At 35.2% G+C, this 27,892-nt stretch overlaps 1 protein-coding gene across 1 annotated transcript; it reads left to right on the top strand.

Annotated features, from left to right (window-relative positions):
* Window positions 1-6,684: 6,684 nt before the first annotated feature.
* On the top strand, window positions 6,685-18,950 carry SPINK6 (serine peptidase inhibitor Kazal type 6; the record flags this gene model as incomplete). Its single annotated transcript, XM_084883245.1, has 5 exons — window positions 6,685-6,742; window positions 9,541-9,563; window positions 14,088-14,162; window positions 16,865-16,980; window positions 18,832-18,950. 5 exons carry the CDS (start codon window positions 6,685-6,687, stop codon window positions 18,875-18,877), a joined length of 318 nt encoding a protein of 105 aa, XP_084739371.1. The 3' UTR covers window positions 18,878-18,950.
* Between the last annotated feature and the right edge of the window lie 8,942 nt (window positions 18,951-27,892).

Here is a 27,892-nt window from a genome sequence, read left to right as displayed (position 1 = left end):
CTATACAGTAGATGTACATTCATAATATACCACATTACCAACATATGCCATGAATGATAAAATGTTGTTTTATTATAAGTCAAAAGAGAGAGAGAAAATGATTCCTTCTTTATCAAACATGGAAAAAATTATAGAATAGGCTTTATTTCACTTGGTCAGGAAATGAGTCAGATTCTGATAAGGCAGAAGTAGCAACAACAGGTTTGAGGCACAGAAAATATTAATGGAAAAAGGCGCACCAAGAGAAAACTTCAGATTGCTCAGGATTCTAGTGGTTTGAGTCTCCGATGATGGGAAAGGAAACAGGGAGATGAAATTGAGACAGAAGATACGCCTGGACACACAACAGCCTTGAATCCCAAGCTAAAGCTCTTTCATTTCATTGGATAAGCTTTGTTAGGCAATGGAGCGGCACTCCCAATTATTTCCTCCCTGGGGAAGCGTGTCCAGACCAGAGCGGAGAGGCTTTGGTGAGATTTGTATAGCTGAAATAATGTTGTTGTATGTAGAACAAAAATTCTTGCAGAGGCTTTCCCCAGAGTTTAGGGCAAATGTAATAATGACTTGTTGGAACTACTAGTAAATTACCTGATCTGGGTAATACTGCTTCCTTGTGATTTTAAAATACTTTGGCCAACTTTCCCCTCATATTGTAGAGTATGTTAGCAAACATTTAAGAGGCTTCCGTTGAAGGTTATAATTAAGCTTCAAAGGGAATAGGCAACGCCAGACATTTAGTTGGACTGAAACTATTTCCTTCTTACCAAAGTACACTTCACCCTAGTTTCTTTCCCATCCCATGTGGAGAGTGTAAATATATGTTTCAATTTAGGATGGCAGCGAACATCAGTGTGCCAGCAGAATTTTTATTGCAGTCTGATTCACTTCACCTTGGGCCATATACACTCTGTGAACAGCATTATGTTTCAGGACCTATTTGGTCCTGACCTGTTTTGGCTTTCCTTTGAAGCCACCCTTACCCGATATCCTATGCTCCAGCCCACTGAGCCATTTGATGTCCATCTAATCAGTATTTTTCACACATTCATGTCTCTCCTCATGGCTTTTAGCTTGCTTTTATCTCTACCTGTGTGGCCTCCTGCTCCTCTTCAACATCCTTCCTCCCATTTCAACCAGTTTTGCCACAGAACTTTAATTTATCCTTCAAAACTCACACTGTACACTGTGTAAGTGTATCTTTTTTTTTTTTTAATTAAACCTCTGATGACACCGCCTAGCACAAGTTGAATATTAAAAATGCGCTCATAGAACTTTGGAATGATAAATTTTCTAGAATGGTATTACATTATATGTGACATATTGTATATATATGACTTGTTAACATGTGAACTCCGTGAGTTCAGCGATAACACAATGATATAGGGACTAAATCACTATGAGAACATGAAGGAAGCAGAGCCAAACAAACTTATTGAAACCATTGAAGAACCTCAACATTCAGAGAGTTGCAACGAAAATTAGGAGGCAGTTTAGATATGACCAAAAAGTTAACAGGTTAAAAAATGTAAATAAATTTAAAAACAGTTTGCGTTGTTTTCATTCAAAAATATTTTATTACCATGGGTTCAGCCCAGGAAAATCAGTAGGAGAATTAAAAAAAAAAAAAAAAAAAAAAAAGGTAAAACCCTGTCTTGCTTTCAAGATCATTATAATCTCACTAGAGGCCTGATGCACGAAATTCATGCAAGAGTAGCCCTTCGTTTCCCTGGCTTCCAGCACTGACTTCCCTCTGGCACTCTGAAGCTGGGCTCCCCTCACAGCTCGTTTCATTGGGAAGGGTATCCAGTCTTATTAACATATTATGCTTTTATTATTCTAGATGTTGTAGATAAAAATATCAATCAGTAAATAAAGATAGAAATTCAGTGCCAACCTCTGTAGACAGACTTATAAAAGTTCTGTAAAGAGAGAGACAAATAGTCATAGGAATAAACACAAGCCATATTTTCTTAAATATTTTATTGACAAACTTAACGCAATCTTTAAGGTGGGAAGTCAGGTCAGGAGTCACAAAGATTTCTACATATTGGGCATGATGACTGGCAAAAATTAAAAAGATGAAACACTTTCTCTGTAAGTGAAGAAAACAAACCACAAAAGGAGAGACTAACAGAGATGTGACTTCATATTTAAACCATGCTATCTGTATCTTCATCTAAATCACTTACAAAAGTACTGACTGGGACAGTATTCTGTTCCTCCTGGTCTTGTTCATTCGTCCATCAGCAGTTTTTTGTTCAGTTGTTCAACCAGTTACAGTCATCTACTCATCATTTTGATCCTTTCACAATTAGAGAATGAGAAACTTTATCTAATGCCTCCCTGATGTTTCAATCCATTACATCTACTATATATCTCAGACCTACCAGTTTAGTGACCTCATCTGACATTTTTAAAATTTTTTACACTTAAGGATAATGGCAACCTATATAATAAAAGGCTAATATGCAAATAGACCAAACAGTGGAATGACCGATCACTATGATGCGCACTTACCACCAGGGGGCAGATGCTCAATTCAGGAATTGCCCCCTGGTGGTTAGTGTGCTCAGCCAGAAGCTGGGCTCATGGCTGGCCAGTGTAGCAGCGGTGGTGTGAGCCTCTCCTGCCTCTGTGACAGTGCTAAGGATGTGCAACCACTGGCTTAGGACATCGGTCAGTCGGACTTCTCTTAAGAGCTCCGGGACTGTGAAAGGCATAGGCTGAGCTGAAGAATCGCCTCCCTAGTGCATAAATATAATGCACCAGGCCTCTAGTGTTTTCATAACTGTTTCTAAATCTACACTTTAATGAACTTTTCTGGGATCTTATTCAAATTAATGCTAAGCTTTGACATAAGATATTTGAGGAGGCTTAATATAAAAGCAGATATACAAAAGTCAGCCTTAAAAATGAATTTAAAAAGAAAAAAATTAGGGAGAAATCTTTAAATGAAACACAAATGTTCTTAATACTATATTATAGCATCAGTTAACTTTCCAAAGTTTTATGTAGCAAACTATATATTATGGCTTAGTTTGATTTTCGCATTGTAGCTAAATGCAAAATTCTTGATTTTAGTCTATTGTATGGCTAGTAATGTTAACAAAATTTAAAAAGCCACTTCATAATTTAATGCTGAACAGTGACTTCCTTGACTAAGGTGGTGCCTGTTCTTTTTTTTTTTATAACACACCTCTCTATCCCATGACCTGTGCTAAATAGTGGCAGGGCTCAAGGACTTAGAAATAAGGACATCAGTGTTTGAGAACTGACATTTCAAAATAGCACATCATACTACATATGAACAATATTGCGAGATATTTATATGAATGAACAAAATGTTAAAACATATAAACAGGTAGGTATACCCCTGGGCCCAGACCTAAGCTTTCTAAAAGCAATAAAGCTGCACCTCAATATGCAAAATGATGTTGTACAACCAACAGAAAAAAATTATAGAATCAAAAAGCACCCTTAAAAATCTCTCAGCTGTGCCAAAAAAAATCTCTTATATCACAAAGTTTATAGAATCAGAATTACCTTTTTAAAATGTAGATGATTGTATGTATCTGACTCCGAATAATATTTGTAAGTAAATGTATTGAGTTTATATGATAAACTGCTCTTGGAAAATATAATATCACAGTATTTTTGTCTTTAATTACATAAAGAAAGTGTGCATAGCTAATTTTTGGAAATTAACTACATGTATGCTGAAACTTCATTCTACTGTCTATAAAATGGCTTGACTTTAACTGCTTTCTTCCACACCCTCTTTTCTTTTCACTTTTTTTTCTTCATAATTTAATTCATTGAAACTTACCTTTAAATGTTATGATTATTAAATCTTTTTTTAAAATTTTCCTGTCAGAGTGCTATAGAAAACAAAATTCAAACTGCTCTCATCTACTTACTCTGTAGCCAAAAGACTAGAATTATACACAACTTTAATAGTAGTCAATATTGCCTGTAACTTCTCAGTAACCTCCTATGATCTCAGCTTCTTATTTAAGGATGATTCCCACAGAAGATTTCTTAGCTGTTTTCTTATGTCTTATAAAAAGAAAGAAAAAACAAACAAAAAGCAAACAAAAAACCAAAAAAAAAACAAAAAAAACCCAGCTATCTTTCACATGGACTTGGAAACCTAACAAAAACTACTGTTCAAAGTACCAGTCTTCTTAAAATATATATTATTGTGATATAATATTCTCTCCCAATACCCACTCAGATTCAATACTTATTTCATCTTCCATTTTTCCAAGCTTTATTATAAAAGGAATAAAAATAGATTAGAATCATTCTATCAAAAACACCTGTTGCCAAAACCGGTTTGGCTCAGTGGATACAGCATCGGCCTGTTGACTGAAGGGTCCTAGGTTCGATTTCGGTCAAGGGCATGTACCTTGGCTGGGGGCACATCCACAGTAGGGGGTGTGATTCTCTCTCATAGATGTTTCTAACTCTCTGTTCCTCTCTCTTCCTCTCTGTAAAAAAAAAAAAAAAAATCAATAAAATATACACCTGTTGAAGAAAAGCTCTTGAAAAATGGGGATGGAAGATGAAGAGAGATAATAACATTTAGGCAAACAGTGATTTTGAGACTTTAGAACAAAGGATGAGAAGTAACTAACAAAAATGACTGGAGGAAAAGAAAGCACCATTCTGATGGAATGCCATGGCTCCATCTTATATTTTGTTTATTATTTGTTAAGTCTTTTGAATTTGTTGCTTTTTTGGGACATGAGGCTATGTTTAGACTGGCCCCAAATATTCTGATCAAAAAGGGGAAGGAAAGGGAGAATGCAAAAGGGAGGAGGAGGCATTGGGAGTGGGATTGGGGAGGAGGAAAGCAGCAGTACCTAAAACCAAGCCTATGGAATATGTCAAATTTTTTATCCTGGCTCTTTATTTTATCTCATTCAACAAGGCCAAAATAATTAAAGATCATGTCAAGTAGACAAAAGTATTATGTGAAAATTCCATAGCTTTTCTTAAACAATTATTTTCTTACCAATTATTCTGTTTTCTAAATATTCCCAGATTACTATTCCCATAAAGTGTTTACGAAGAATTTCAAAACAATTTGTTTTTTAGGTTGTTCATTGGTGTCTTTGAAATTTTCAGTGTCTAACATTTGACCTATAATTTTATGTAGGACTTTAAGGTTACCTATAAGTGAGTGTATGTGTATGTGTGTATGTCATCACAATACTTTAGAATGAAAACACTTAATAGTTGCCAAGCACACTAGTTGCTTCTTATTCCATTCTTTCCTGACTGTACTTCTTTTTCCTCTTTCCTTTAAATTCAGGTCTTTTAAAACTGTCAGAGAAGCAACTTATTTTTAAGACAATCATGCTTCACTTTTTTATTAAACAGTAATGTCTTTTTTTATTGTAAAATAAAATAGATCTCCCCTTCTCAAAGACAGAAATGTCATTCTAAATTTTGAGATAAATAAAATTAAATATTTTAAAAATATGTATTTTCCAGAAAGAAAACAAATGTCCTGAATAAAAGGAAACAATATCTATACTATGTATATATTTTCTCAAAGTGACTAATTTAAAAGGAAAATAGGTATTTAAATATATAATTTCTGAGTTATTTGCACAACATTGCAATAATCACTTGAATTTAAATTGGGCACATTTTTCATATTCTTCCCATATTTTAAATTATTATACTCTTTCCTCAGGATATTTTAAGTAGTTGATTATGATTTGAGACAGATCTTATTATCATAACTATAACCATTCTTTATTTATTTTTTGTTCCCCCCAAGAAATCTATAGCATCCATACTTTGCTCTGACGGCAATTAAACTGGCCATGATAGTTAATGGAATTAATCTAACTTGTAGAAAAACATATTTTCAAGGAGTTAAAACATAAAAAGTTTTATTGTAACCACTTCTTTACTTTGCAGGAAAAAGGGAAATATTAAAAATTCCTCAATTTAGTAACTTTTACAAATTAGTAATTTACTTTTTACAAATTGGAAAAAATAGACATTACCTCCTTTGTTCATTTTGACTTAAAAATTGAAAATCACTGCCATTTGACTACAATCATGTTTTTAAAAATTAACAGACTGATTTATGCTCAGAAAATGTTTTTACTGGTGTGGTTCTGGTGGCAATGTAGAATACCTGTCTTCTTTACATAAATCTTGGGTGATGTGGATTCGGAAAATCCTAGTTACACCCAAGATTCCATTCCTCTGCGGTTACTCACCTGGACCGTAGACATGTAGGGCCTGTATAAAAGAGACATAACATCAAGTGTGGCCCCACCAGTGACTCATCCCTTTAATGTAGTGAAACTATAGAGGGAAGAGCAGGGAGAATGTACTGGTTGCTAGGGAAACCTAGTTTACCTGTGGAAAATGACATCCTGTATTAATAAGATCTAAGGTACGACTCACATAATTATTCTAATTTTAAGATTGATGGAAACAATATCCTTTACATTGGGTACAGGTCATAAAAAATGTCTAAATGTACAGGATTGCTTATGGTTTTAGAAGGTGACTTTATAAAGAAGGTGGAGATCCCAACTCCTTCTCATGTCTCTATATATATGTCTAAGTGTGTGTGTTTTAGTGTTCTGGGAAGTGTCTTGACAGAGAACTTGAGTTGGACAAAGCAGCCTGCATCTGAGTGAGCTAACTGGCACCATGAAAATATCAGGTGTCTTTCTGCTCCTCTCTCTGGCTCTTTTCTGCTTTTTCTCAGGTGAGTTTTTCTTTAAAATTTAAATCCAATACTTATGCTGAATGGACATGACAAATATATCTGCCCACCACATTTTAAATTCTAACAATTTTGATATAAAAGACCAATTCTGAGAGATTATCATAATGATGATAATGATTATAATGATGAAAATGGTAATAGTAATAATGATAAAAATAACTTTTATTTGTTGAGTATATACTATATTCTAGGCATGTACTAAGAGCTTTTATGCATTATCTCCAATACACATAGCAAGCTATTCTTATCTACTATATTCCACATATAAGAAATCTGTGGCACAAAAAAAAAAAAGAAAAGAAAAAGAAAAATAAGAAAATTGCCTAAGGACTTGTAACTCATAAGTAGAATTTGGAATTTAATCAGGTCTTCTAGACATCACAGTTTATGCTTGTTCCACAAAACTAGGTCTGCGGGGATAGCTAGTTGTTTTAAATATTTATTTAAATATTTTCTTCTAAGACAAAGGAAAGCTTCTATGTACTCATTATTTTTATACAGTAATTGGAACTCAATTAAAATTAGAACAAGAGGGAAAAGGAAACTTAATTAGAAAAATCCTTCAGGAAAAGGTATCCAATCTCAGAATACTGAAACATATATGTTGTTGGGAAACCCAACAATTGTTCAAGAAGGGGAATATCTTTGGACACCTTTATGAGCAGTAGTCATATATTCTCTATCAACTTGGATTGTTCAAAAGGCAGCTATACTTGGATCTAATGTTTTTCAGTATAGGGCCATGTGAATGAACAGAACACTGTATCTCTTTCCTAACTTCTTTATTTTTCCACCCAATGATGTAATATTAGTCAAAGAACCCAATAGAGACTCTAGACCCAAGACCTAGACCCCTGTCTTCCATTTATGACTGTCTCAACTGGAGACAGCTCAGCTCTCTGAGATATGCTCTCATTTATAGAATTCTAGAAATGAGACTGGATCCTGGGACCTTACATATCTAATCTATCATTTTCTGTGACAAAAGTCATTGAATTGGGGGGCTATCAGAGGTTTTTCACTGAGATTGAATAGGTAAAGAAGTCATTATTCACTGGAAACTGGTTATATTTAAATGAAAAAATACATTTAGGAATATGAAAAAAAAGTTGGATAAAGGATTACTGTGATCTTATAGAATAAGCTTGACTAATAAGGCTAACCAACCTGAAATGATGTTTCTGTCACCTGGTGAAATGACAAAAAATAAATGTGACTATATAAAAAGTTGCTGGCTAAGATGCTCTCAGAAATTAAGTTATATCCCCATTGCTACTCTTTATGATCTTTTCATCGGATATTGTGCACCAAGGCATTTACCAAAACATGGTCTTTCATGGATAAATCTGTATTTGGGAAAGCCAACGCCTAAGAGCCTTAATGTCGAGTTTCAGTCCTAGCATTTCCATTTTATAGTGTGTGACCTTTCTGAATATTTTATTCATCTGTAAAATACAGCTATAAAAGGAATATCTCTGTGTGTGGAATTAAATGAGAAAATGCATGAACATTGCTTTACATAGCGGATGGGATCTAGTAAGAGTTTAACAAATGTCCATTATATTAACATTAGTAAATTTCAATAATACAACCACTGTATTGAACTCAGGTGTTGCTGATGTTAACCATCCTTCTGTCTTGGTAATTCTACATATAAGAAGACAGTGGGCACAATCTCTCCTCTTCTGATCAAAGATTTGTACAGTGAAGAAATGGCTGAGAATTGTAATAATGAGTTTTCCTGGGCCATAAAACTTACTTTCAGTGGTTACAAAAATATAAACTTCTAGGCCCTATTTGATCTTAAATAATGAAATTTTAAGGTGTCCTAAAAAATCTGTACTTTTTAATAACACTGCTGCAATATTGTTGGTACTCACTATAATAGATTGTCATCAACTTTATTTCAAGATTAAAAGCCCTGTTCTTGCCTCATCTCCATTAATAGAGAACATACTTAAAGGTATTTCCAATTGTCCTCCTTCATGTATGACACTTATACTTTCTGTCATCAAGGAGGCTTTTGGCTAAATGTGCCAGGTGTCACTGGCATTAGAAGTTCCCCAGAAATGACCAGAATTCAGCTCAGAGCAGAATTGAACCTAACATTTTCATTATTTCAGTATTTAAAACCATTGAGCTAATCAACCACAATCCAAAATCACAGACATAGCTATAAAGATGGAGGGAGAGAGAGAAACAAGACTTATGTATAGATTGTTTCCTCTTTCAGTAATTTAGAGAGACGTAGCAAAATAAAAGAGTTTGTCCTTGTCAGTCTATATTTGGGCCAAGTCTTTAAATCTGAGTATAGAGGACAGAAAAGCAATTTTGACCTCAAAGAACAAATAAAGTTAATCTCTTCCTGAATTGCCTATAGGCAATGCAATGAACCTGGAAATGTCAAAGTTTCAGGAGACTTTCCAACCCAAATTCTCTGAAGACCAGAGATGAGGTCATTTCCACAATGGATTAGTAACTGGGCCAGAACTCTAACATGAATCTCCAGATTCTGAAACAATTTTCTTTCACCTCCCCTCCCCAACCTCTAAGAAATCTGATCTCAACCTTGTCCATCCCCTTTCATCACTTCCCAAGTGTCTATGCTCCCTGAGAAGTGAACAGGTATAAAAAAATCAATCATGCCATGCCTTGTTGAGATGACCAAGAATCAAGAATAAGTATCATTCCAGCTTTCAGGGACTCCCAATTTTGCAAATCCCACTTTTTATACATTCAGAAATTATAGTGCTAAGACTTTGTGATTTGTTTTTCAGGTGTCTTCAGTCAAGGAAAAAAGGTCAGTGTATATTTTTATCTATTCTTCAGACCTGGGTGGTGCTTGGTTGGTATTCCCAGCCCAGCCTTTGTCTGTGGGCTAAAGGGCAAAACATTGAACCAGCAGGCCAAATGCAGAAATCAATGGAAATAATAAACATTTTAATCACAATTTCTCTATGAGATAAAGGAGCTTAAATATCCATTCTCAGTTTTTGTTAAAGGAAAGAAACTATAAATGAAAATGGGATGAGTCTATGATAAGACTCATAATCTATCTCCGCTTTCACTGTGAGATCTTGGGCAAGTAACTCAGGTTTTCTGAGCTGCAATTTCCACAACTATAAAAAAAGAAAACAATCTTATTCACTTCAAAAAATTGTAGTCAGACTGAAATTATATATATAAACTATGTGGAAGTATTTGGTTAACTATAAAAGGATTAGTTGTTGATTAACAATTAACAGCTTCTGAAGGATTTAGGTCAGGGGTTATTCTTTCCTTTGTAGAAATAAGGCCACTAAGAGTGAGAAAAAAAGGTTGCTTATTACAAAGTTTGTTTACTGTACTTTATTGAGTATACATAGACTGGTTCACTTAAATGTAAGTACAATTTGGGTTAAAATTTGGAATGGGGACAAATTATCTTCAATGTCTGGCTGCTATTTTTTCCAAATTAATCCATCAACTTTTCCTCAGATTGCTTGTTCTAAGTATCAAAAAATAGAAACAGGTGGCATTTGCTCCAGCAAGTGCTACTCCTGTGTCCATGCAAAAGAACAGTTCTACTTGACCTTGGCACTTATTTTTGTTAGCCTTTGTGTGCCCAAGAACTCATGACATTAAAAGTTTCCAGATAATACTGCCAACTAGTTCAAGTTGGCAAAAGAGTTGAAAACCTCTTCCAACTCTAGTATATTGCATAAGACTTTTTCCTTCCAATTTTAAACTCTCAGAAATTGAAATGTATCTTTCAATAGATGATGCCATACTGTTAACTCTTAATGTATGTACGTGTGCACTTGTGTGTGTGACACATACATATACATGTTTTTGTACCTGTATATAAAATTGTATATCTTAAAATTGATTTCTTATTGTTTTAAACATACACAATAGCACAATACAACCAACCCATTTTGTATCTTACTAGGTAATAAAATATAAAAGCATTACATACAGATTGAAAATATATGAAATTTTATCCGTTTTCCCATCAACACTCAAGTCTCTTCCCTTATTTAGGTTTTGATCTTCAGGATATTTAATGTTTCCCAGATTTTCAGTGTTTTTTAAAGTTCACTTAAAATCTATTTACTGATTATATTCCTTTGGATGGGTCTAAGTCTCTTAGTGGACTTGCTTTTGGATCACTGGAAATGTTTTCTTTTTTAAAAATTTCTTTATTGATTAAGGTATCACATATTTGACCTCATTCCCCCATTCCCATCCTAAACCCCTCCCCATGCATATCCCCACCCCCCTTTTGTCTGTGACCACTGGTTAGGCTCATATGCATGCACACAAGTCCTTTGGTTGATCTCTCCCCCCTCATCCCCACCCTCCCCTACCTTCATGGAAATGTTTTCTAAATATACAGATCCCCAGCACCATGCCAGACTTACTAAATAATCATCACAGATGGGGAAATTTTCAATCTGCATTCTACATAATTATCCAGTGCTGGGGAGGGCTGTTTTTGCTCAAACATCTTAGAGACTGTATACATGAGCTCTAATGTGAATATTTACTGCCTGTGTGATCTAAGAGATGTCTCCTCTCTTGCCACTGCCTTTGTTTACACATCTCCAAAATAAAAATTTAGATTCAATGATATCTAAAGCCCCATCTGACCTTAGCTATCTGAATCAGTAGGAACCAAGCCTGCCTTGCCAAGACCGCTGTCTTTTTTTCCACTCAAGTAGTCAGGGAAGGGAGGGTGCCACCTTTCAGATGACATCAAGGCTTCCATTTCTCTTCTGTATGGCTGGAAAGATGGCGGCTATCCAAACAACAGGCAGGAAAAGTTGAAACTAACCTTAGGAGCATGCCTGCTCAATTCTAATTCTGCTAAGACAAAAGGAAGAAATATTTCCTCCAATACTTAACTCAGTCCACTCATACCAAGAAGCCTCTCCATGCTGAAGCATCGGATGGTAGATTATAGTTAATAGTCTAATTTATAGACTTATAAAAGGAGGATTTTAGAATCCTTCATAATATATAAATGAGTATTAATTGTGAATTAAATTATTATCTAAAGTTTGTCCTGTATGTTTCTAATAACAGGAATTAGAGTTTGAAATTTTTATGAAGATTCAAGAAAAAAAATAATGGCTAAGATTCATCAGTATCATTTGGGAATATATAGGCTCTTAGAGAGGCAAAATCAAGTATATAAAATTTTCTTGAAAATAAACATAGTGAATAGTCAAGAGTAAAATAAAAAGTGATAAAAAGAAGAGAGAAGAAATAGTTGGAGAGTCAGAGTATTGACATATTTAATTTATAGAAATAAGGTGTTTCAAAAAGGAGTAGCATCACAAAAAATCATGAACATTTTACAAATAGCCAATGGATGTATTCTGAATCATTTTGTAGAGCCATTTGGTAGTGTGGACGGGGTATAAAAGCAGGAGAAGTAGAGGCCAAGTCATGGAGGGGTTTAGAAAACTGGTGTGATTAAAAAGGAGCTGATGTAACCACATGGGTAGTAGTAAAGGGAAGAACAGATGAAGTCCTACACCCTAGAGATGTGTGTGTGTTTGCAAATTTTCATTGGCTTTATTTTTAAAACTGAAATGCTAGACTAAAATATCAATGACCCTGACTTATAAGTTAATTTTTTGATCATATACTCACTTTCCAGTAAAGTTAAATGATTTTGTAGTTTCCATTAGAAGACTAATCTGGGTACTAAAAATGTCCCTGTATTTCAGAATATTTTTGAAGGTACAATTCTTTGAAGAGCCACAAGGGGTCAGGCCTGTACTAAACTTTGGCACACAAGTTCATAGAAGCAGTCTAAGGAAGCTGAACTAAGAAAATAAGCCTACTTGCTGGCTTTAACAAGTAGGCTCTGGTTAAAGCCAACACCAACCTAAAAAAACACCAAAACAAAACAAAATTCCTCATTAAGTAGGGTAAGAAATAATGGGCTCCAAAACTTCTAGAATGTGAAACAATGTACATTGTTAGTGCTCATAATATCAATCCTCCACAGGGTGCTTGAAGCTTTATAAAGTGTTTTTCAAAGGACTAATCATTTACAAGAACCCTAGAAGACAGGAATTGCTGGGCTTCAATTAAATATAAAGACATTTCAGCTCAGAGTAGTCAACTATATGCATGAGGTAATGCAGGTAGTAAGAGGAAGAAGCAAAATTCAAACCCAGGTCAGTCTAATACCTTCTGCAGCACAGTTTCCTAACATTATAGAGCATTGGGCATTTCAAATAAATTCAGATGATTTTTGGCTGTCCTCTTGGAGGAAACTTTAAGGAGGAAAGATAATCCTATCACCCCTGGTCTAGACCTGCTTTTTTATGTCCACTAAGAAACTAATTATATGCATTCTATTTAAAGACTAAAATCAAAATATAAAAGAGGACAGGAAATTTAGACAGAGCAAAGGCATGCCATTCTTAGCCTGCTTCTCCCTAAGTTGAGAACTGTGGGCTCTTTCTAGTCCTATTAGATATTCTGATGTTCTCCTGCCTCGTTGTTTGCCTCACAGAAAGGATTTCTGGCTGACTCTGAAAGTCATTCTTTACCTTCTCAAACATCCAGGACTTTTCCTGTCCCATCACCATGCTAAAATTTCTCACACAGTGTGAGTGAAGAAAGGGCACTAGATATAAAAGAATCATTCAGGCAGTAGTGATTTCTCACATCCAATTGAAGAATTAAGGATTTAGCTTAATTTAAGCCACTTTATTGAATGAAACACTGCTAAATCTTATGTTATCAAAGCAGGAAAGGTCCTCAGAGACCATCTAGTCTTCTGATACTGAACACTTGTTCAAAGCTCCTTCCAAAATGGTAAGACCTACAGCTAGAGCAGGTCTACAACATGAACCTAATTTTTTGCATGCCTAGTCCAAGAGTATTTCAAATACTCCACGCTGACTTTCTACATGACCACTTTCTTATATGACCACAGTTGATCCTTATAACAATCATGGGAATGAAGCATGACAACCATAAATTTAAAAAAAGAACATTTTAGTTAAGAAAATTTAGATGCAGCAAGTGAGCACTTTGTCTGAGATGAAACCCAGCCAACGGCAAATGACAAGACAAGTTCTGAAACATGGTTCTTTAGCTACATCAGGGACCCTTGAACAATTTAGAAGCATAAACTATATCTATATTCTAAAGAATTTTTTCATATACCATTTGATTGATATGGAAATTCTTATCCCTACCTACTCTCATTCCCAGGGGGCCATGGAAGGGGGAAAGTGGGTCTGGGCACAGAGGTGGGGTCTAGAAGTTCTCAAAGTAAATGCCCTCCAAGTGCCACTTTCATACCTGCTTTCTAAAGGACAGAAGAGCCTGGATCACAAGATCAGAGGGTGGAATGCGATGGAAAGATGGCTTGAGAAGGCGTCTCTTTAAAGTAAGAGACTTTGGTTTCCTTTCTCACTGATCTGACTGTAGAGACACACATTTCTCTGACTGAGATGCCCTTTCTCAGCTTGCACATTGTCCCCATTTGGCCCATTGTGGTGTCTATCACTCATTGTGCTGTAATTAACGGTATTCTTTCTGCTTTCCTAATGCAAATAAGATGGTGAACTTATGGAGATATTATAATTCATTCATTTTTGTATCACCAGCACCCAGAACCAAGCCTTACAAATATTAATTACCCATTGGCTGTTGGTGGGATAAATCAAAATATCAGTGATAAGTCTATGGTTTACAGTTTATTCTTGACTCACACAGTTGCAAATGTGTGTATTCATGACTTAAATTCAAAATAAATTAGCTTTTGAGAAGAAAAGAGAAAGAAAGAAAGAAAAAAAAATAAGCTCCTATGGTTAATCATGTCCTAAAGATTTCTCAGCTTACTTTTTATTTGGAGACCTAAAGGAAAGATTACTATCCCAAAAGTAGTATAAAAATGGAGTTTTCTTTATGATCAGTGAGGAAAAAGTGAGACTATAGGTAGGACTATAATAAGCCTAAACATCTTCTATCCAACCAACCCTAAGATCTCTGATAAGCATCATCCCACCCAGCCTCAATAGTACAAAATGTGAAATTTCATTTTAAAATGTGTGTTTAATAGTCTGTTGTCTTAACTCTGATATGTGTGATATTTTGTAACTCAACTGTGTGATTCTTTTACTGAGCTTTTCCCCATCCAAACCTTCAGAGAGTATTATCAGTATACTAGGGCCAGTGCACAGATTCATGTACTGGTGGGGTCTCTCTGCCTGGCCTGTGGGGATCAGGCTGAAACTGGCTCTTCAACATCCCCCAAGGGGGTCCCAGACTGAGAGGGCAGTTCTCGGGTGAAACACCCTGGAATCAGGCTCCCTTCTCCCTGGTTCCAGGTGTGTCTCCAGAGAACTGCAGCTCCCAAGTCACTGCAGCTTGGCAGCTCCTGCATTGAGCACTGCCCCCTGGTGGTCAGTGTGCCTCATAGCTACCAGCCAATCAGCTGGTCACTTAGGCTTTTATACATATAGATAACAGTTTGCTAATATCTTAAAGATATGATTACTCTTATTTGTGCCCACACACTTAATTTATAAGGTATTTCAATAAAGCTTACTTTCCCTGATTGTAAGTGAGGTCAAGAGTACATCATGAACTTGGTCTTTATTTCTCTAAATGAGGCTATGTTGGAAATCAATCATAATAGATAGTTGGAATCAGCAATGAGAAGGCATATGTTTAAGCACTGGTTTTTAACGCTTCCTGGTTATATGGCATTGGGAAGCTACTTAATTATCCCGAGGATCAATATTCACTTTTATAAACTGCTTAATATAATTTGTTCCACATGCATCTCAGAGTTATCTCAGCGGAGTTACTTTATATGGTTTAAATATTGTGAAGCAATAGATAAACATAAGACATTATTAATGGGACTAGGAGAGGGGTAAAGTATGGTCCCTCCATTCATGTTAAAGGGCACTTCATTCCACACAGTTGATATTTGGAAAAGTTTGGTTCTACCTGTTGTGTATTGCCTATAACTTGGAATAAAAGGGCTCAAATGTCATTTGCATATAAAATATTGATTCAATTGAAAAGAATTTTAAAACTCCAGGCTATTTTTGAGAGACCACTATAACTGAGGGCAAATATTAGTAGCACAGGTGCTCCTACCATTCCTTCTACAGAGCCCATGACAATAATCATTAATTGTCATGGCACGTGTTCTCACCAAGGCTGGATACAACCTCAGAATCCTAAATAGAGCAACTTAGTCACAAAAGTTCAAATACTATGGAGAGAAAGTAAGTTAATATGAAGACATTAAAATGTTGTTTTCAAGAGAATAAATGGATGTAGCAGCCACAAGGAAAACTAATAAGCCATCACATAACATTTGGAATCTCCTTGCAATGATCATCCATATTTTTATAACAAAACAGGAGTGCTATTAGAGTTAGGTTAATACAGTAATAAAAAATAAAAAAATAAAAAATAAAAGAAAGGGTCACCTAAAGATAAAAAACCACTCTCAATTGAAAATTTAGTGTTGGGACAGAAAGTCATACCTATGGCATTTGCCTTACTTCTTACATTTGTAGGGAGTAATTGCCTCACTTCATTAACTCAATCAACTCACTTCTGAATACTGTGACTACAGAAACGGGTATCCGGTATCTCAAAGAAAAAGTCTCAGTTATGTTTAATACATTCTAGATAAACAGACAAAGAAGGTCATTTTCTATTTCAGGAATCTTTACAGTACAGATATATATATAAATTTATAAACATATTTATATATATATATACTTTCATATAAATATATAAAGTATTTATATATTAATATGACTTTATATAAATAAATATTTATATATTTGTATATAACTTATATAAATATTTATATACATATATATACTATGTGTATACAAAAAAGTATATATACTTTGAATAATTATAAAGGCAGTGTTTATTAAACTTTATTTCAACTTCAAAATTGAGCTATTAGCTGTTAAAGTGTGTATACATTTTCCAGGACATGCTGTTTCTGTCTCTCTCTCTCTCTTGTTTGCTTTCTAAAGCTTCTATTGTGTGGAACAGTCCCTTAGACAGAATGCACTAATGTCCATGTCACTGCTATGCTTACTTTGGTAGGTTGACTGTGCTGAGTTCCAGGATCCCAAGTTCTACTGCACTCGGGAATCTGATCCCTACTGTGGCTCGAATGGCCAGACATATGGCAATAAATGTGCCTTCTGTAAGGCAATGGTGTAAGTATCATACTCAGAAACCTGTCCCTTACAAGCACAAACTTCCTGAATAAGACAATGACACTTTCCTTGAAATAGTCTAGAAATTTCTATTCACACCCACCCATAGAAATAACAGAAATAAGCTTCAGGCAAATGGATTGAAAACAATTCATTCAAAAAGGAATAACAATTTGCATAATAAATTATTTGAAAGCATAATCTTCATTGTAATTATTAAATGTGATTAATCTTAGGGACTTTTAAAAAGTATACATTTTTAAATATTTTGATACATTTTATTTTTTCCCATTTATTTCAAAGATTTTTAATAGTTGTATCCATTATGCTTTGTTATTATTTTCAAAAATAATAAATTTTAGCAATATAGTTATGCTTGAAAATTCATCAAAATTAGAAACATGAAAAACTTGTGGGAAATTTTATTATTAACAATAAAAGTATTACTTTACCCACATTATTTTCAAGCATTTTATTTTATAGCAATTTCTATATTGCTAAAGCAACAATTTCCATTCACTCCTCTCTTTTCCTCTGATGAAAAGGGCCTTTCAACAAAGAATAGAGGAGAGGACCATCCTTTACTATCCAGACTATTCAAATTTTACAGATAGCATACTAGGAAGATTCTATCAAGGATCAATATTTATTGAATGTATGTGTTTAAAGAAATAGAACAGGTACTATAGATTTAACAAATTGATTGTGAACCTCCTGATGTGACATATTTTATAATTAATAAAAACTTATTCACTCAATCAATCTTTTAGTCTGATTTCTCTAAAATCAAGGAATTATAGCCCTATTTAAAAGTAACCTCACTTCACCACTGTCATTCTTTTCTTGTATTAGATTGTCTTCTATCAATGTCTTAATTTTCCTCAATTTTGCTGTAAGACTCCTAAACATGGAGATTATATAGCTCCCTATCAATAACTGCAAAGCCAAGCACACAGAATAAAATGAATAAATATTGAATCAATGCATAATAAACATTTCCACATTTACATATAACACTAGAGGCCTGGTGCATGGATTCATGCACTGGTGGGGTCCCTTGGCCTGTCCTGAGGGAATCAGGATGAAACTGGCTCTTTGACATCTTCCAAAGGGTCCCAGATTGCAAGAGGGTGCAGGCCAAGCTGAAGGACCCCACCAGTGCACCATTGGACTGGGGAGGAACCATGGGAGGGTTCCATGGCATGTCCTGCTCGTCTTGCCCAGTCTCAATCAGCTGGACCCCAGCAGCAAGCTAACCTACCAGTTGGAGCATCTGCGCCCTGGTGATCAGTGCACATCAAAATGACTGGTTGAAAGAATGGTTGAACAAATGGTAGGACACTTAGCATATTAGGCTATTATTATATAGGATACCTGCTAATTAATACCAAATTTTTTCCAGGATAAGGGCAGTAGGATAAGATGAGATTACATATGATAGACACTCATTACTGAGAAGGACTAAATATATGGTTTACTATAAAAGGCCAAATGCCTGAATATTTGGTTTAAGCTCTTCCATTTTCTATTAGGACACAGCTATGACACTATAGTTTCTTTGCCATTATTACTCTTGTCACTTTTACCTTTTCCAGTTGTACATATATTTACTCCCAGAGAAGAAACAATGAAAATCAAAAGATCTAAGCCTTATTAAATTTAAGATTCATGCTTTCTGTAATTAGGACAAATGTCACTGCTAAGTGAATTTAACTTCTGCCACATTGTCAACATGGATACCTTGTAGAATCAAATAATTACATAGATGATGACATAGTTAAGCCTTGTCCAATGTCTGCAATGAATACTAATTATATTGCACTGAGCATATCTTGTCTTTCTCTTTGATAGGAAAAATGGTGGGAAGCTCAAACTAAAGCACATTGGAGCATGCTGAATTGGAGCCAACGTTTTGTGCTCAGCTGCCAGCTCTCTCAGCCTTCTTTTCTTGTGTATGCTTTGATTTTTCTCCAGCAGATAGCTTAAATTTATAAAAACACACCTTCTTCTCTCCCTGGGTCTTGGAGAGTTCAATATATAATATTTTCCTTCATTTGCTTAACAATAAAATAAATTCTGCAGAAGCCTGGCCTGTGTTTTTACTATGAGATCAAGAAAACATGTAGATGCAGTATGGAATAATTAGCCTGACATAAATGTGGATCACCTGTTTTTCTAATCTATATCAACCATGAAGTCATTGTGCATCTTGGGAAAATCCCTTCCCCTCATTCATTCTTGGAATTTTCATGTGAATAATGAAGAATTTTCTTTTATAAAATCTATTCTATAAGGCTGAGGTGAGGTAATATTGGTTCTCTCCAATTTGGGGGAAAGTATTTTATGTAAAAATAAAACACTTATCCTCTCTGGACTATTGTTTTACATCTGTATGAATTGGTGGTTTTGGACTATATACTATGTGAACAGTTATTAGTTTTCCAAGCAATATCATAGAGTCCAGCAGATAGCAAGAAGTAAATAAATAATCAATAAACAAGGAACATCCAGTTCCAGCCAGTTTGTCTCAGTGGATAGAGAGTTGGCCTGGGGCCGAAGGGTCCTAAATTCGATTCAGGTCAAGGGCGCATACCTCATTTGCAGGCTTCTCCCCATCCTGGCCCTCGTGAGGGCATGTGCAGGAGGCAACCAATTGATATGTTTCTCTCACATCTGTATTTCTCTGTCTTTCCCTCTCTCTTCCACTTTCTCTAAAATCAATGGAAAAATATCCTCGGGTGAGGATTAACAAAATAACAAAATAAATAAATAACAAACATCAAATCAATAATGAACACAGGGGAAGTCTGTAAAAGTGTGCACATTTAAAGAAAGCATCTCATTGACCTTAATCATGGAATGAGAGAGCTAGATGAAATATAAGGGATCTTAAGGCCCAGAGAGAGTTTAATTAGTTATGACCAAAGAAAAACACAGGAGATAGTAGAAGAACCAAGGTCACAACACAGCCCTTTCAATAACTCAGTCAGTCTCCTACTGGGTCGGAGGAAGCAGGACAGCATGAGATCAAACCACACTACTCAGAATAGTGAGATATTTAAAACTTAGGAACTCTTTTATTTCTGTGATTTTTCACGTAATATTTTTGGACCACAGTAACTGACACTACAGAAAGCAAAGCTATGGATAGAGGGGGCTACTGTTTACTAAATTTCCTGCTTCCTAGGGAAATTGAGCCTTTTCTCCTTTGTAGTTTCTCCCCCTGAAGTAATTTAGGTATTGCTAATGTAAATATATGTAGTTAGAGAAGTGAGTCATTGCACATCTTTAAAGCATTGCCTTTCTACATGGCCTCCTCCTCCTCTCTCCTGCTAGAACCAGCTACTCCAGGAAAGCCAGGTCCCTGTCGGCTGTCCACACAAGGTACATTTCCACCACTTTGCAAAGGCTGCCTGCAATGCCTCTGTGCCACCTTCTGCCCTCTGCCTATCCTTTCTCCCTCATACAAATCTCTCACCCACATCGTAAGACTCTGCCATTTACTTCATGGCTGATTTCAGGTGCCTTAACTGAGTAAGTGATCAAAATACTGTCTAGGTCTGAGCTATTCTCTGGGAATGAAAGGGAAGCATATAAACAATAAATCACAGAAGATCAGAAATCTAGTATCTCTTAGAAAGAAGCAGCAAGTCAATATAAAAAATCAAGTCAAACTCCAGAAGTTTTGATTCAGAGATGTACACATCTTTCCAAACCTCAGTGAAAACACACTTAAGATTTATGTATATCATAGTTTGCAAACTTTATATCAAAAGAATAGAATGGAAACATAAAATATAGTCTTTAATATGACATGGATGGCAAAGGTTTTAGAGAGAAGGGCTCTGATGTCTGCAATTTACTTTAAATTGCATCAAAGATGGATTAATGAATAGATAGGTAGATACATTAAAAAACAAACAAACAAACAAACAAAAAAAAAACACATGTATAGTAGTCCTAGCTAGGGTGTTCAGTAGTCAGAGCATCACAGGTTTGATTTCCAGTCAAGGGTACATACCTGGGTTGCAGGTTCATTCCCAAACCCAGTTGGGGTGCTTGCAAGAGGCAACCAATTGATGAGTCTCTCACATTGATCTTTCTTTCCTCTTCTCTCTTTCTTCCCATCCCCTATTCTTTCTCCCTCCCACTTTCTCTAAAAATCAATGGAAAATCTAAGTGGTGGGTTTATAGGGGTTTACTATAAAGTAATTTTAGCACTGCTGGATGTTTAAGATTATTTATTAAAATGTTTTTCTAATGCTTTAAAATAAAACAGAGACTCTACCAGGAGGAGCGAATTTTCATAATCCTGTTTTTGTTCCTCATTATTGTGAAATCCTTGTCTGGGGGCTTCTCTGTGTCAATGTGAAGATTTCTTGAAGTGGAATACACAAACATATATACCACACAAACACACTCCCAAATGAAAAGAGGAGCAACGGGAGGGGGTGGAGCTGGGGGAGCCGGGGGGTGGGGGGGAGCGCCAGAGAAAGTAGAAACTAAGACAAAGACTGAAATAAGCCACCACGAATACATTTAGCCAATTTACTGAGTACCTCCCATGTTTCCTGTGATAAGCACACAAACATTATCACATTTAAATTTAGTAATGGCTGTGAAGTTGTAGCCACATTTTATAAAAGAGGAGCCTGAGGTAGAGAGATATAAATTATTTGTCCATGATCTTACAGCCAGTGAGTTGCAGAATCTGGATTTACTCAAGAGCATTAAGCCAATTCTAAATTCCTAAACTTCCTATCACATAATCATAGTAATTTGAATAGCTTGGATGTAAGTGTTGAGTTAGAGGGATTAGGCCTATAAACTTAGATACATCAGAAATAGAAGGATTCATAGGTCAACACTATTTAGGCAAATATATAAAGCAGGTGGCATGTACATATCATAATTCTTAACATGTGAACCATTATGTTAATTTTGTGAGGGGTTACAGTGTTAGCCTGAGTAACCTGGTTCAAAGGGGCTACTAACTCTGAGTTAGGCATTAATTGAAGTGGTCTCTGTCTTTCTCTCACTTTCTTCTTGTCTTTTCCAGAACTGCTATCTGTGACTTTACGCAATTATGGTTCATTTTAGTTCTGCAGTTTGATTTAAGGAAAAGTAAGTAGACTAGATTTCTCCTGCTTTAGTTTGACAAGATTTAGAACTAACCTAAAAAGAGAAGGCTATCATTGTATTGCCCACTTAGCTCACTACAGTTCCCCTTCAGATTTGATAAGATGTTGTATCTAATATATTAAAATAATGCATATAATAGAGTACAATTCTTAAGTTCTGATACGTTGTGTTTCCATTTCCATTTGTTTCAAGTTGGTTTTTTTTTTATTTTTCATTTGATTTCCTCCTTTGGCCCACTGGTGTTTTGGGAACGTGTTGTTTAATTTCCACCTATTTGGAAATGTGTTTAACAGTTTTCCTCCTGGTATTGATTTCGAGTTCTATATTATTGTGATTTGAAAAGATTCTTGGAGTGATTTTAATTTTCTTGAATTTGTTAACTTGTTTTGTGGCCTACCAGATAATCTACTTTGAAGAATGTTCTGTGTGCACTTGACAAGGATGTGTGTTCTATGTTGTTGGATGAAATGTTCTATTCCACCTGGTCTATCTATTAGGTACATCTGACCAAAAATATAGTTCAAATCCAATGTTTTCTTATTAAATTTCTGTCTAGATAATCTATTGTTGAAAGTGGGACACTGAGTCCCCAATTCTTATTGTATTGTGGTCTATTTCCATCTAAAATTTTATTAATATTTGCTTTATATATTCAGATGATCTAATGTTAGGTGCACATCCAGGGCAAGTCCAAAGTACATTTATAGTTGTGAGTATGCAAACCATAAGGTTTCTTCTTGTATTTTATTTATTAATTATTATATTATTTTCTACATTATATATTTTCTACATTATATATTATATATTTTCTAATTATAACCCTACTTTTACTCCACCCTGTATATTTACAATAGGTATCCTTTTTATGGATTGAACTCTTTATCATTATATAATTATCTTCTTTGTCTCTGTTAAGACCTTGTTGAAAGAAATTGAAAATACAAATAAATATAAAGTTATCCTCTGTTTATGAGTTAGAAGAATTAATATTGTTAAACTGTCCATGCAACAGTTGGAATGGCTCAGTGGTTGGGCATCAACCTATGAACCAGGAAGTCATGGTTCAATTCCTAGTCAGGGCACATGCCCTGGTTTTGGGCTCAATTGCCTGAATAGGGTGTGTAGGAGGCAGCCGATCAATGATTCTCTCTTGTCATTGATGTTTCTATTTCTCTCTCCCTTCCTCTTTGAAATCAATGAAATACATTTTGTGTGTGTGTGTTTTTTTTAATGTGGAGTAGAGGGAACCCTTGTACACTGTGTGGGATTATAAATTAGGATAGTTATTATGGAATACAGTATGTACATTCTCCAAAAAGTTAAAAATAGAAATAACATATTGTACAGCAATCCCACTTCTGGATATGTTCTCAAAGAAATAAAACCTGGATCTCAGAAAGATATATGCACTCCCATGTTCATTGCCACATTATTCACAATTGCCAAGATATGGAAACAACGTACGTGTTCATTGACAGATGAATAAAGACATTTTGATATATACTGTTAAAAGATAAGCTGAGGCATATTAAAATTGACAAGAGTTTATTTGGGTGAACATCTATTCAAACATCCAGCTGTGAACTGAAAGTAGTTAGGAGTACAATAGAAGTTAGGTGAAAGGCTTTTTTATAAAGAAGACATGGGAGGGGGACCAAAAGATTATTTTATTGTCTATTTGGTTGTCTTATTTGGGAAAGCATGGTTGGCTGCTCATGATTAGTTTTCTTAGGTTTTATTTTCTCAGATTTGTTTGCATTGACTCTGGCTTGGTTTAAGTTTGCTTACTACACAGGCTACGAAGGCAATAGAGTTGCCTCAGTCCAATGGCCCCTTGTTTAATTATGTTAAGAATATATACAATTGAATATTATTCAGCCATAAAAAAGAAGGACATCTGAGTAATTTTGCCAACACGGCTGAACATGAAGGACATAAAGCTAAATGTTGTAGGTAGCCAGACACAGAAACGCACTTGTACGATCTCACTTACATATGGAATGTAAAACGTTGGACTCATAGAACCAAGAGAAGAATGTCCCTTGCCAGGTGCTTGAGGTGGGAGATTGGAGGGAGAGATGAGAGGATGTTGGTCAAAGGGTACAAACTTCAATTATACGATTACTAGGGGCCCAATGACGACATTCCTGCAAGGAGCCCAGCCCTCACTGCTCTGAATGCCTCAGCCGGCCCTTGCAGCAGCTGGCCTTAACAGCCCCTTGCAGCCCTGGCTTCATCCGGAAGGTCGTCTGGATGGTTGTTCTGCTCTTCAGTCTAATTTGCATATTAGTTTTTTATTATATAGGATAATAAGATGAATATATTTTGTAAATCTATTATATAGCTATATAGCATGGTGACTGTAGTTAATACGGTATTGAAAAGTATGTAAGTAAAAAGTATGTAAGATCACTTGCTGAGAAAGGGAAGCAGGTGAGAGAGGGGACCACACAAATCTCATTCAGGTCAGAGCAACAATGGCACTTAACATGAACTATGTTACTTTTCATGTGAATAGTTGAACTTAATAATTACAGTTCTCGATTTCTCATGGTGTATGAGACTGCTCACCCAATAAAACCAAACTCATTGTTGTGGTAATTTTATTAGATGTACAAGGCTTTCAAAAACAGTTTTATAGACTTAAACAGATGCCATAAAATACTTTCTTACTCACCATTTCAATAGGAACTGAACGCTTCCTACAGGCGTCATAACTAATTATAGGTTCATTTCTGGAACTTACTGAAAACATTTATACTCTTTTATATAAGTGAAACTGGCAGAATCTCATAACGTGTCACTGCATATGATTGCATTCCCACCTCTCTAAGAACACCAAACATTTTGTTCCCCAAATCCTAGAATCTGGGAAGAGCTTTGCTTGTACTTTCTCATAAGCTGTCCTAGTTTGGAGGACACTTGTATAATGCTGCGTAAGAGGAGAAGTTTGGTACTGCAGAAACACACTAAGGGGGAAGCTCTGTTTAATAACAATGTGTAGACTATCAGTCTAATGAGCAAAACGGTGGCAAAAGGGAATAAGCATTTCTTTTTTGCTCCTCTAGCTCACATGTCACCTCCTCAAGGGGGACCTTGGCAACCGTTGTCCTCACCATCAACACTATCTGTACTAGAAATCACTCTGTGCTCTTGGTACATCTAAGGGATGTTGAGCCCTTGGAAGGAAATGGGTTTGGAGTTAGACAAATGTCTTTGGTTTGGCTCCCATGAACAATTTTAGGTTAAATCATACTTGCTAATCCTTAATAATGAACACGTATAATGTGTATAAAATCTCTATGCATACTGTGAAATGCTGTGTCATGTACCTATAAAGAATTATGCTTTTAATAATAGTTTTGAAGGAAAATATCCTCCACTCCTAGGGAAACAGCCCTGAAATACACTCAGTAGCCTTATTGAGGATGAACAGGATCTTCTAAGTATTTTTAGTTTTGTGTTTAGTAGTTTCTGTCATAGTTTTTCTTCTTTAAAATGAATAGACTTTATTTCTAGAGTACTTTTAAATTTATAGCAAATTTGAGTGGGAAATACAGAGGAGTCCTAAATATACCCTCACCTCCTCTCCACCACCAACATCCCCCACCAGATGGATACACTTGTTAAAATTAAAGAAATCAACATTGACACATCATTATTAACCAAAGTCCAGAGTATACACACTTTAATGGCTCAATTTTAAAAATTAAATGTATTTTAATAAATACTACTTTTACAATTACTTAAAGTATGTATACATTTTTGGGAGACACTCTATATATACCTATCTATCTCTTTATCTCAAACTGTTTCCTGTTTCCAAGTAATTTATCAGCATTCAGAGACAGAAAAAAAAAATCATAGAAATAGGAAAATATTCAGTGTCCAATAAGCAAAATTTATAATCTATTTTATTCAAAGAAATGGAAAATAATTTACCCTAAATCTGGAAATATATTAATCATATAAGCAGATCTAGAAATGATATAATTGATAGATGAGGCTATTAAATAAGTTATCTCTTATTTTCAGGAAAGTAGAGGAAAGATAGAGTATGTTAAGAAAAAATCTATATATATATTTCATCATTTATTTTTATATGTGTAAAGCAAAATGAGAAGTAAAATATACCACATAATATCAAAGCAGGTCAGCAATTGAGAAAGAAAAAAAAAAGACTTTAAGGCAGCATTAGAAATGAACAGAAATTAAACTGAGGGGGCAGGGGGAAAGACATGAAAAAATATTAGAGAAAGCATTAGTAAGTTGTGGGACAACTTTATGCACCTTGGGAGAAGGGTGAATTGAGAGAATTAAAGTTTATTGGTTATTTTCAAAGAAATAATAGTTGTATAATATATAAATTTGATAAAAACTATAAGCCAGTGCATCCAGGGATCTAAATGGACCCCAAATACTATATATGTGTATATATATATATATATATATATATATATATATATATATATATATATGACAATCCTTAGCTTAGCCTATACACTCTTTATCTGAAGCCCTGTCTCTGCATTTGAATCTAACCATTGCTCTCATTTCTCAAAATATTCCTTAGTTTTTATTTGTCTCCTTTCATCCTTATTCTTGGAATGCTGGTTGTCACTCATCTACCTCTGACTTCCAAATAATTCTGAGTCAGATTTATTTTGAATCCTGGTCCTGACCACATCCTCTCTGCCATTCCTCCACCCTACTCAAATAAATGAGCTCTCCTCAGTGTTCCCCTGAGTTATACACATATTTGTGTGTTACTTTAATCACATGTTTTCTTCTCCATTCGCCTGTGAACTTCTCTTACTCAACTTTAAATTTCCAGAACCTAATTAAGTTCCTGAATCAGTAGGTTCCACCCAGCAAGTATTTGAGAAAAGAATGAAGAATGTCAGTTCTATGAATCTGTCTTTGTTGTCATTATATAACTTCAGCATCTAGTAATACTTAAAATAATTAGAGGTCAATTCTAATTTTTTTAAGGAAGGAAGGGATTTTTATTGCTTAATATTTGTAAAGTCAAAATGATTTGTGGACTTCTATGTTAAAGGCATTATCCTGTGCAGGGAGACATAAGTAGTGGTGAAGATCTATCAGCTTCTATTTGTATGGATGATTGTGTATGTATATGTGTTTATTTGGTGGTGGAAAATATACAAGTGAATAATTAAGTAACAAAGATCATCTTAGGTGTTGCAAAGCACTGTGAAAACAAAGTCTGTTGACCTAATTTGGGGTGGGAATAGTTTTGAATTGTCGGGGAAATCTTCACTGAGCAGATAATATTTGAATTTCTGTTTCCAGAAAGAAGAAACTAGCCATTTAAGTTTCTAGAGCAGTTTCCCAGTAAACTGTAAGAGCTGGAGTCCCAAGGTGAAGACTTACATGGTACATTTGAGGAAGAGAAAGAAGACGAGTGTGGATGGCATTTCTGCACAGTGACTGAAATCCATCTGTGAGACACTTGTTAAAATAAAAATGTTGCATAGGAGGGAAGGGTTGAAGAAAATAGCGCCCATTCATATTCACCTTGAGTATCTAGAATTTTTAGTTCAATGACCATTAGAGTGTGCTCTTAATTTGTCTAATAAATTCCTCACCTCAAAAACCCTCACATTATTATTTTCCTGGAAGTTGTGACACCAGGCATTATTAATACTGTGCGCAAATTGTGTAGACTGTCCTGCAAGTTACTGCCAGATGAAAACTGTCTGCCCTCAAGACTTTGCTGGAGGGAAGATCCAAAATATACTAACTGAAA

This window comes from Pipistrellus hanaki, assembly GCF_964339955.1.
Source record: "Pipistrellus hanaki genome assembly, chromosome: 5".
In the NCBI taxonomy this organism is placed as follows: domain Eukaryota; kingdom Metazoa; phylum Chordata; class Mammalia; order Chiroptera; family Vespertilionidae; genus Pipistrellus; species Pipistrellus hanaki.
Note: the sequence above shows the minus strand (reverse complement) of the source record. Positions and strands in the feature narration are given on the sequence as shown.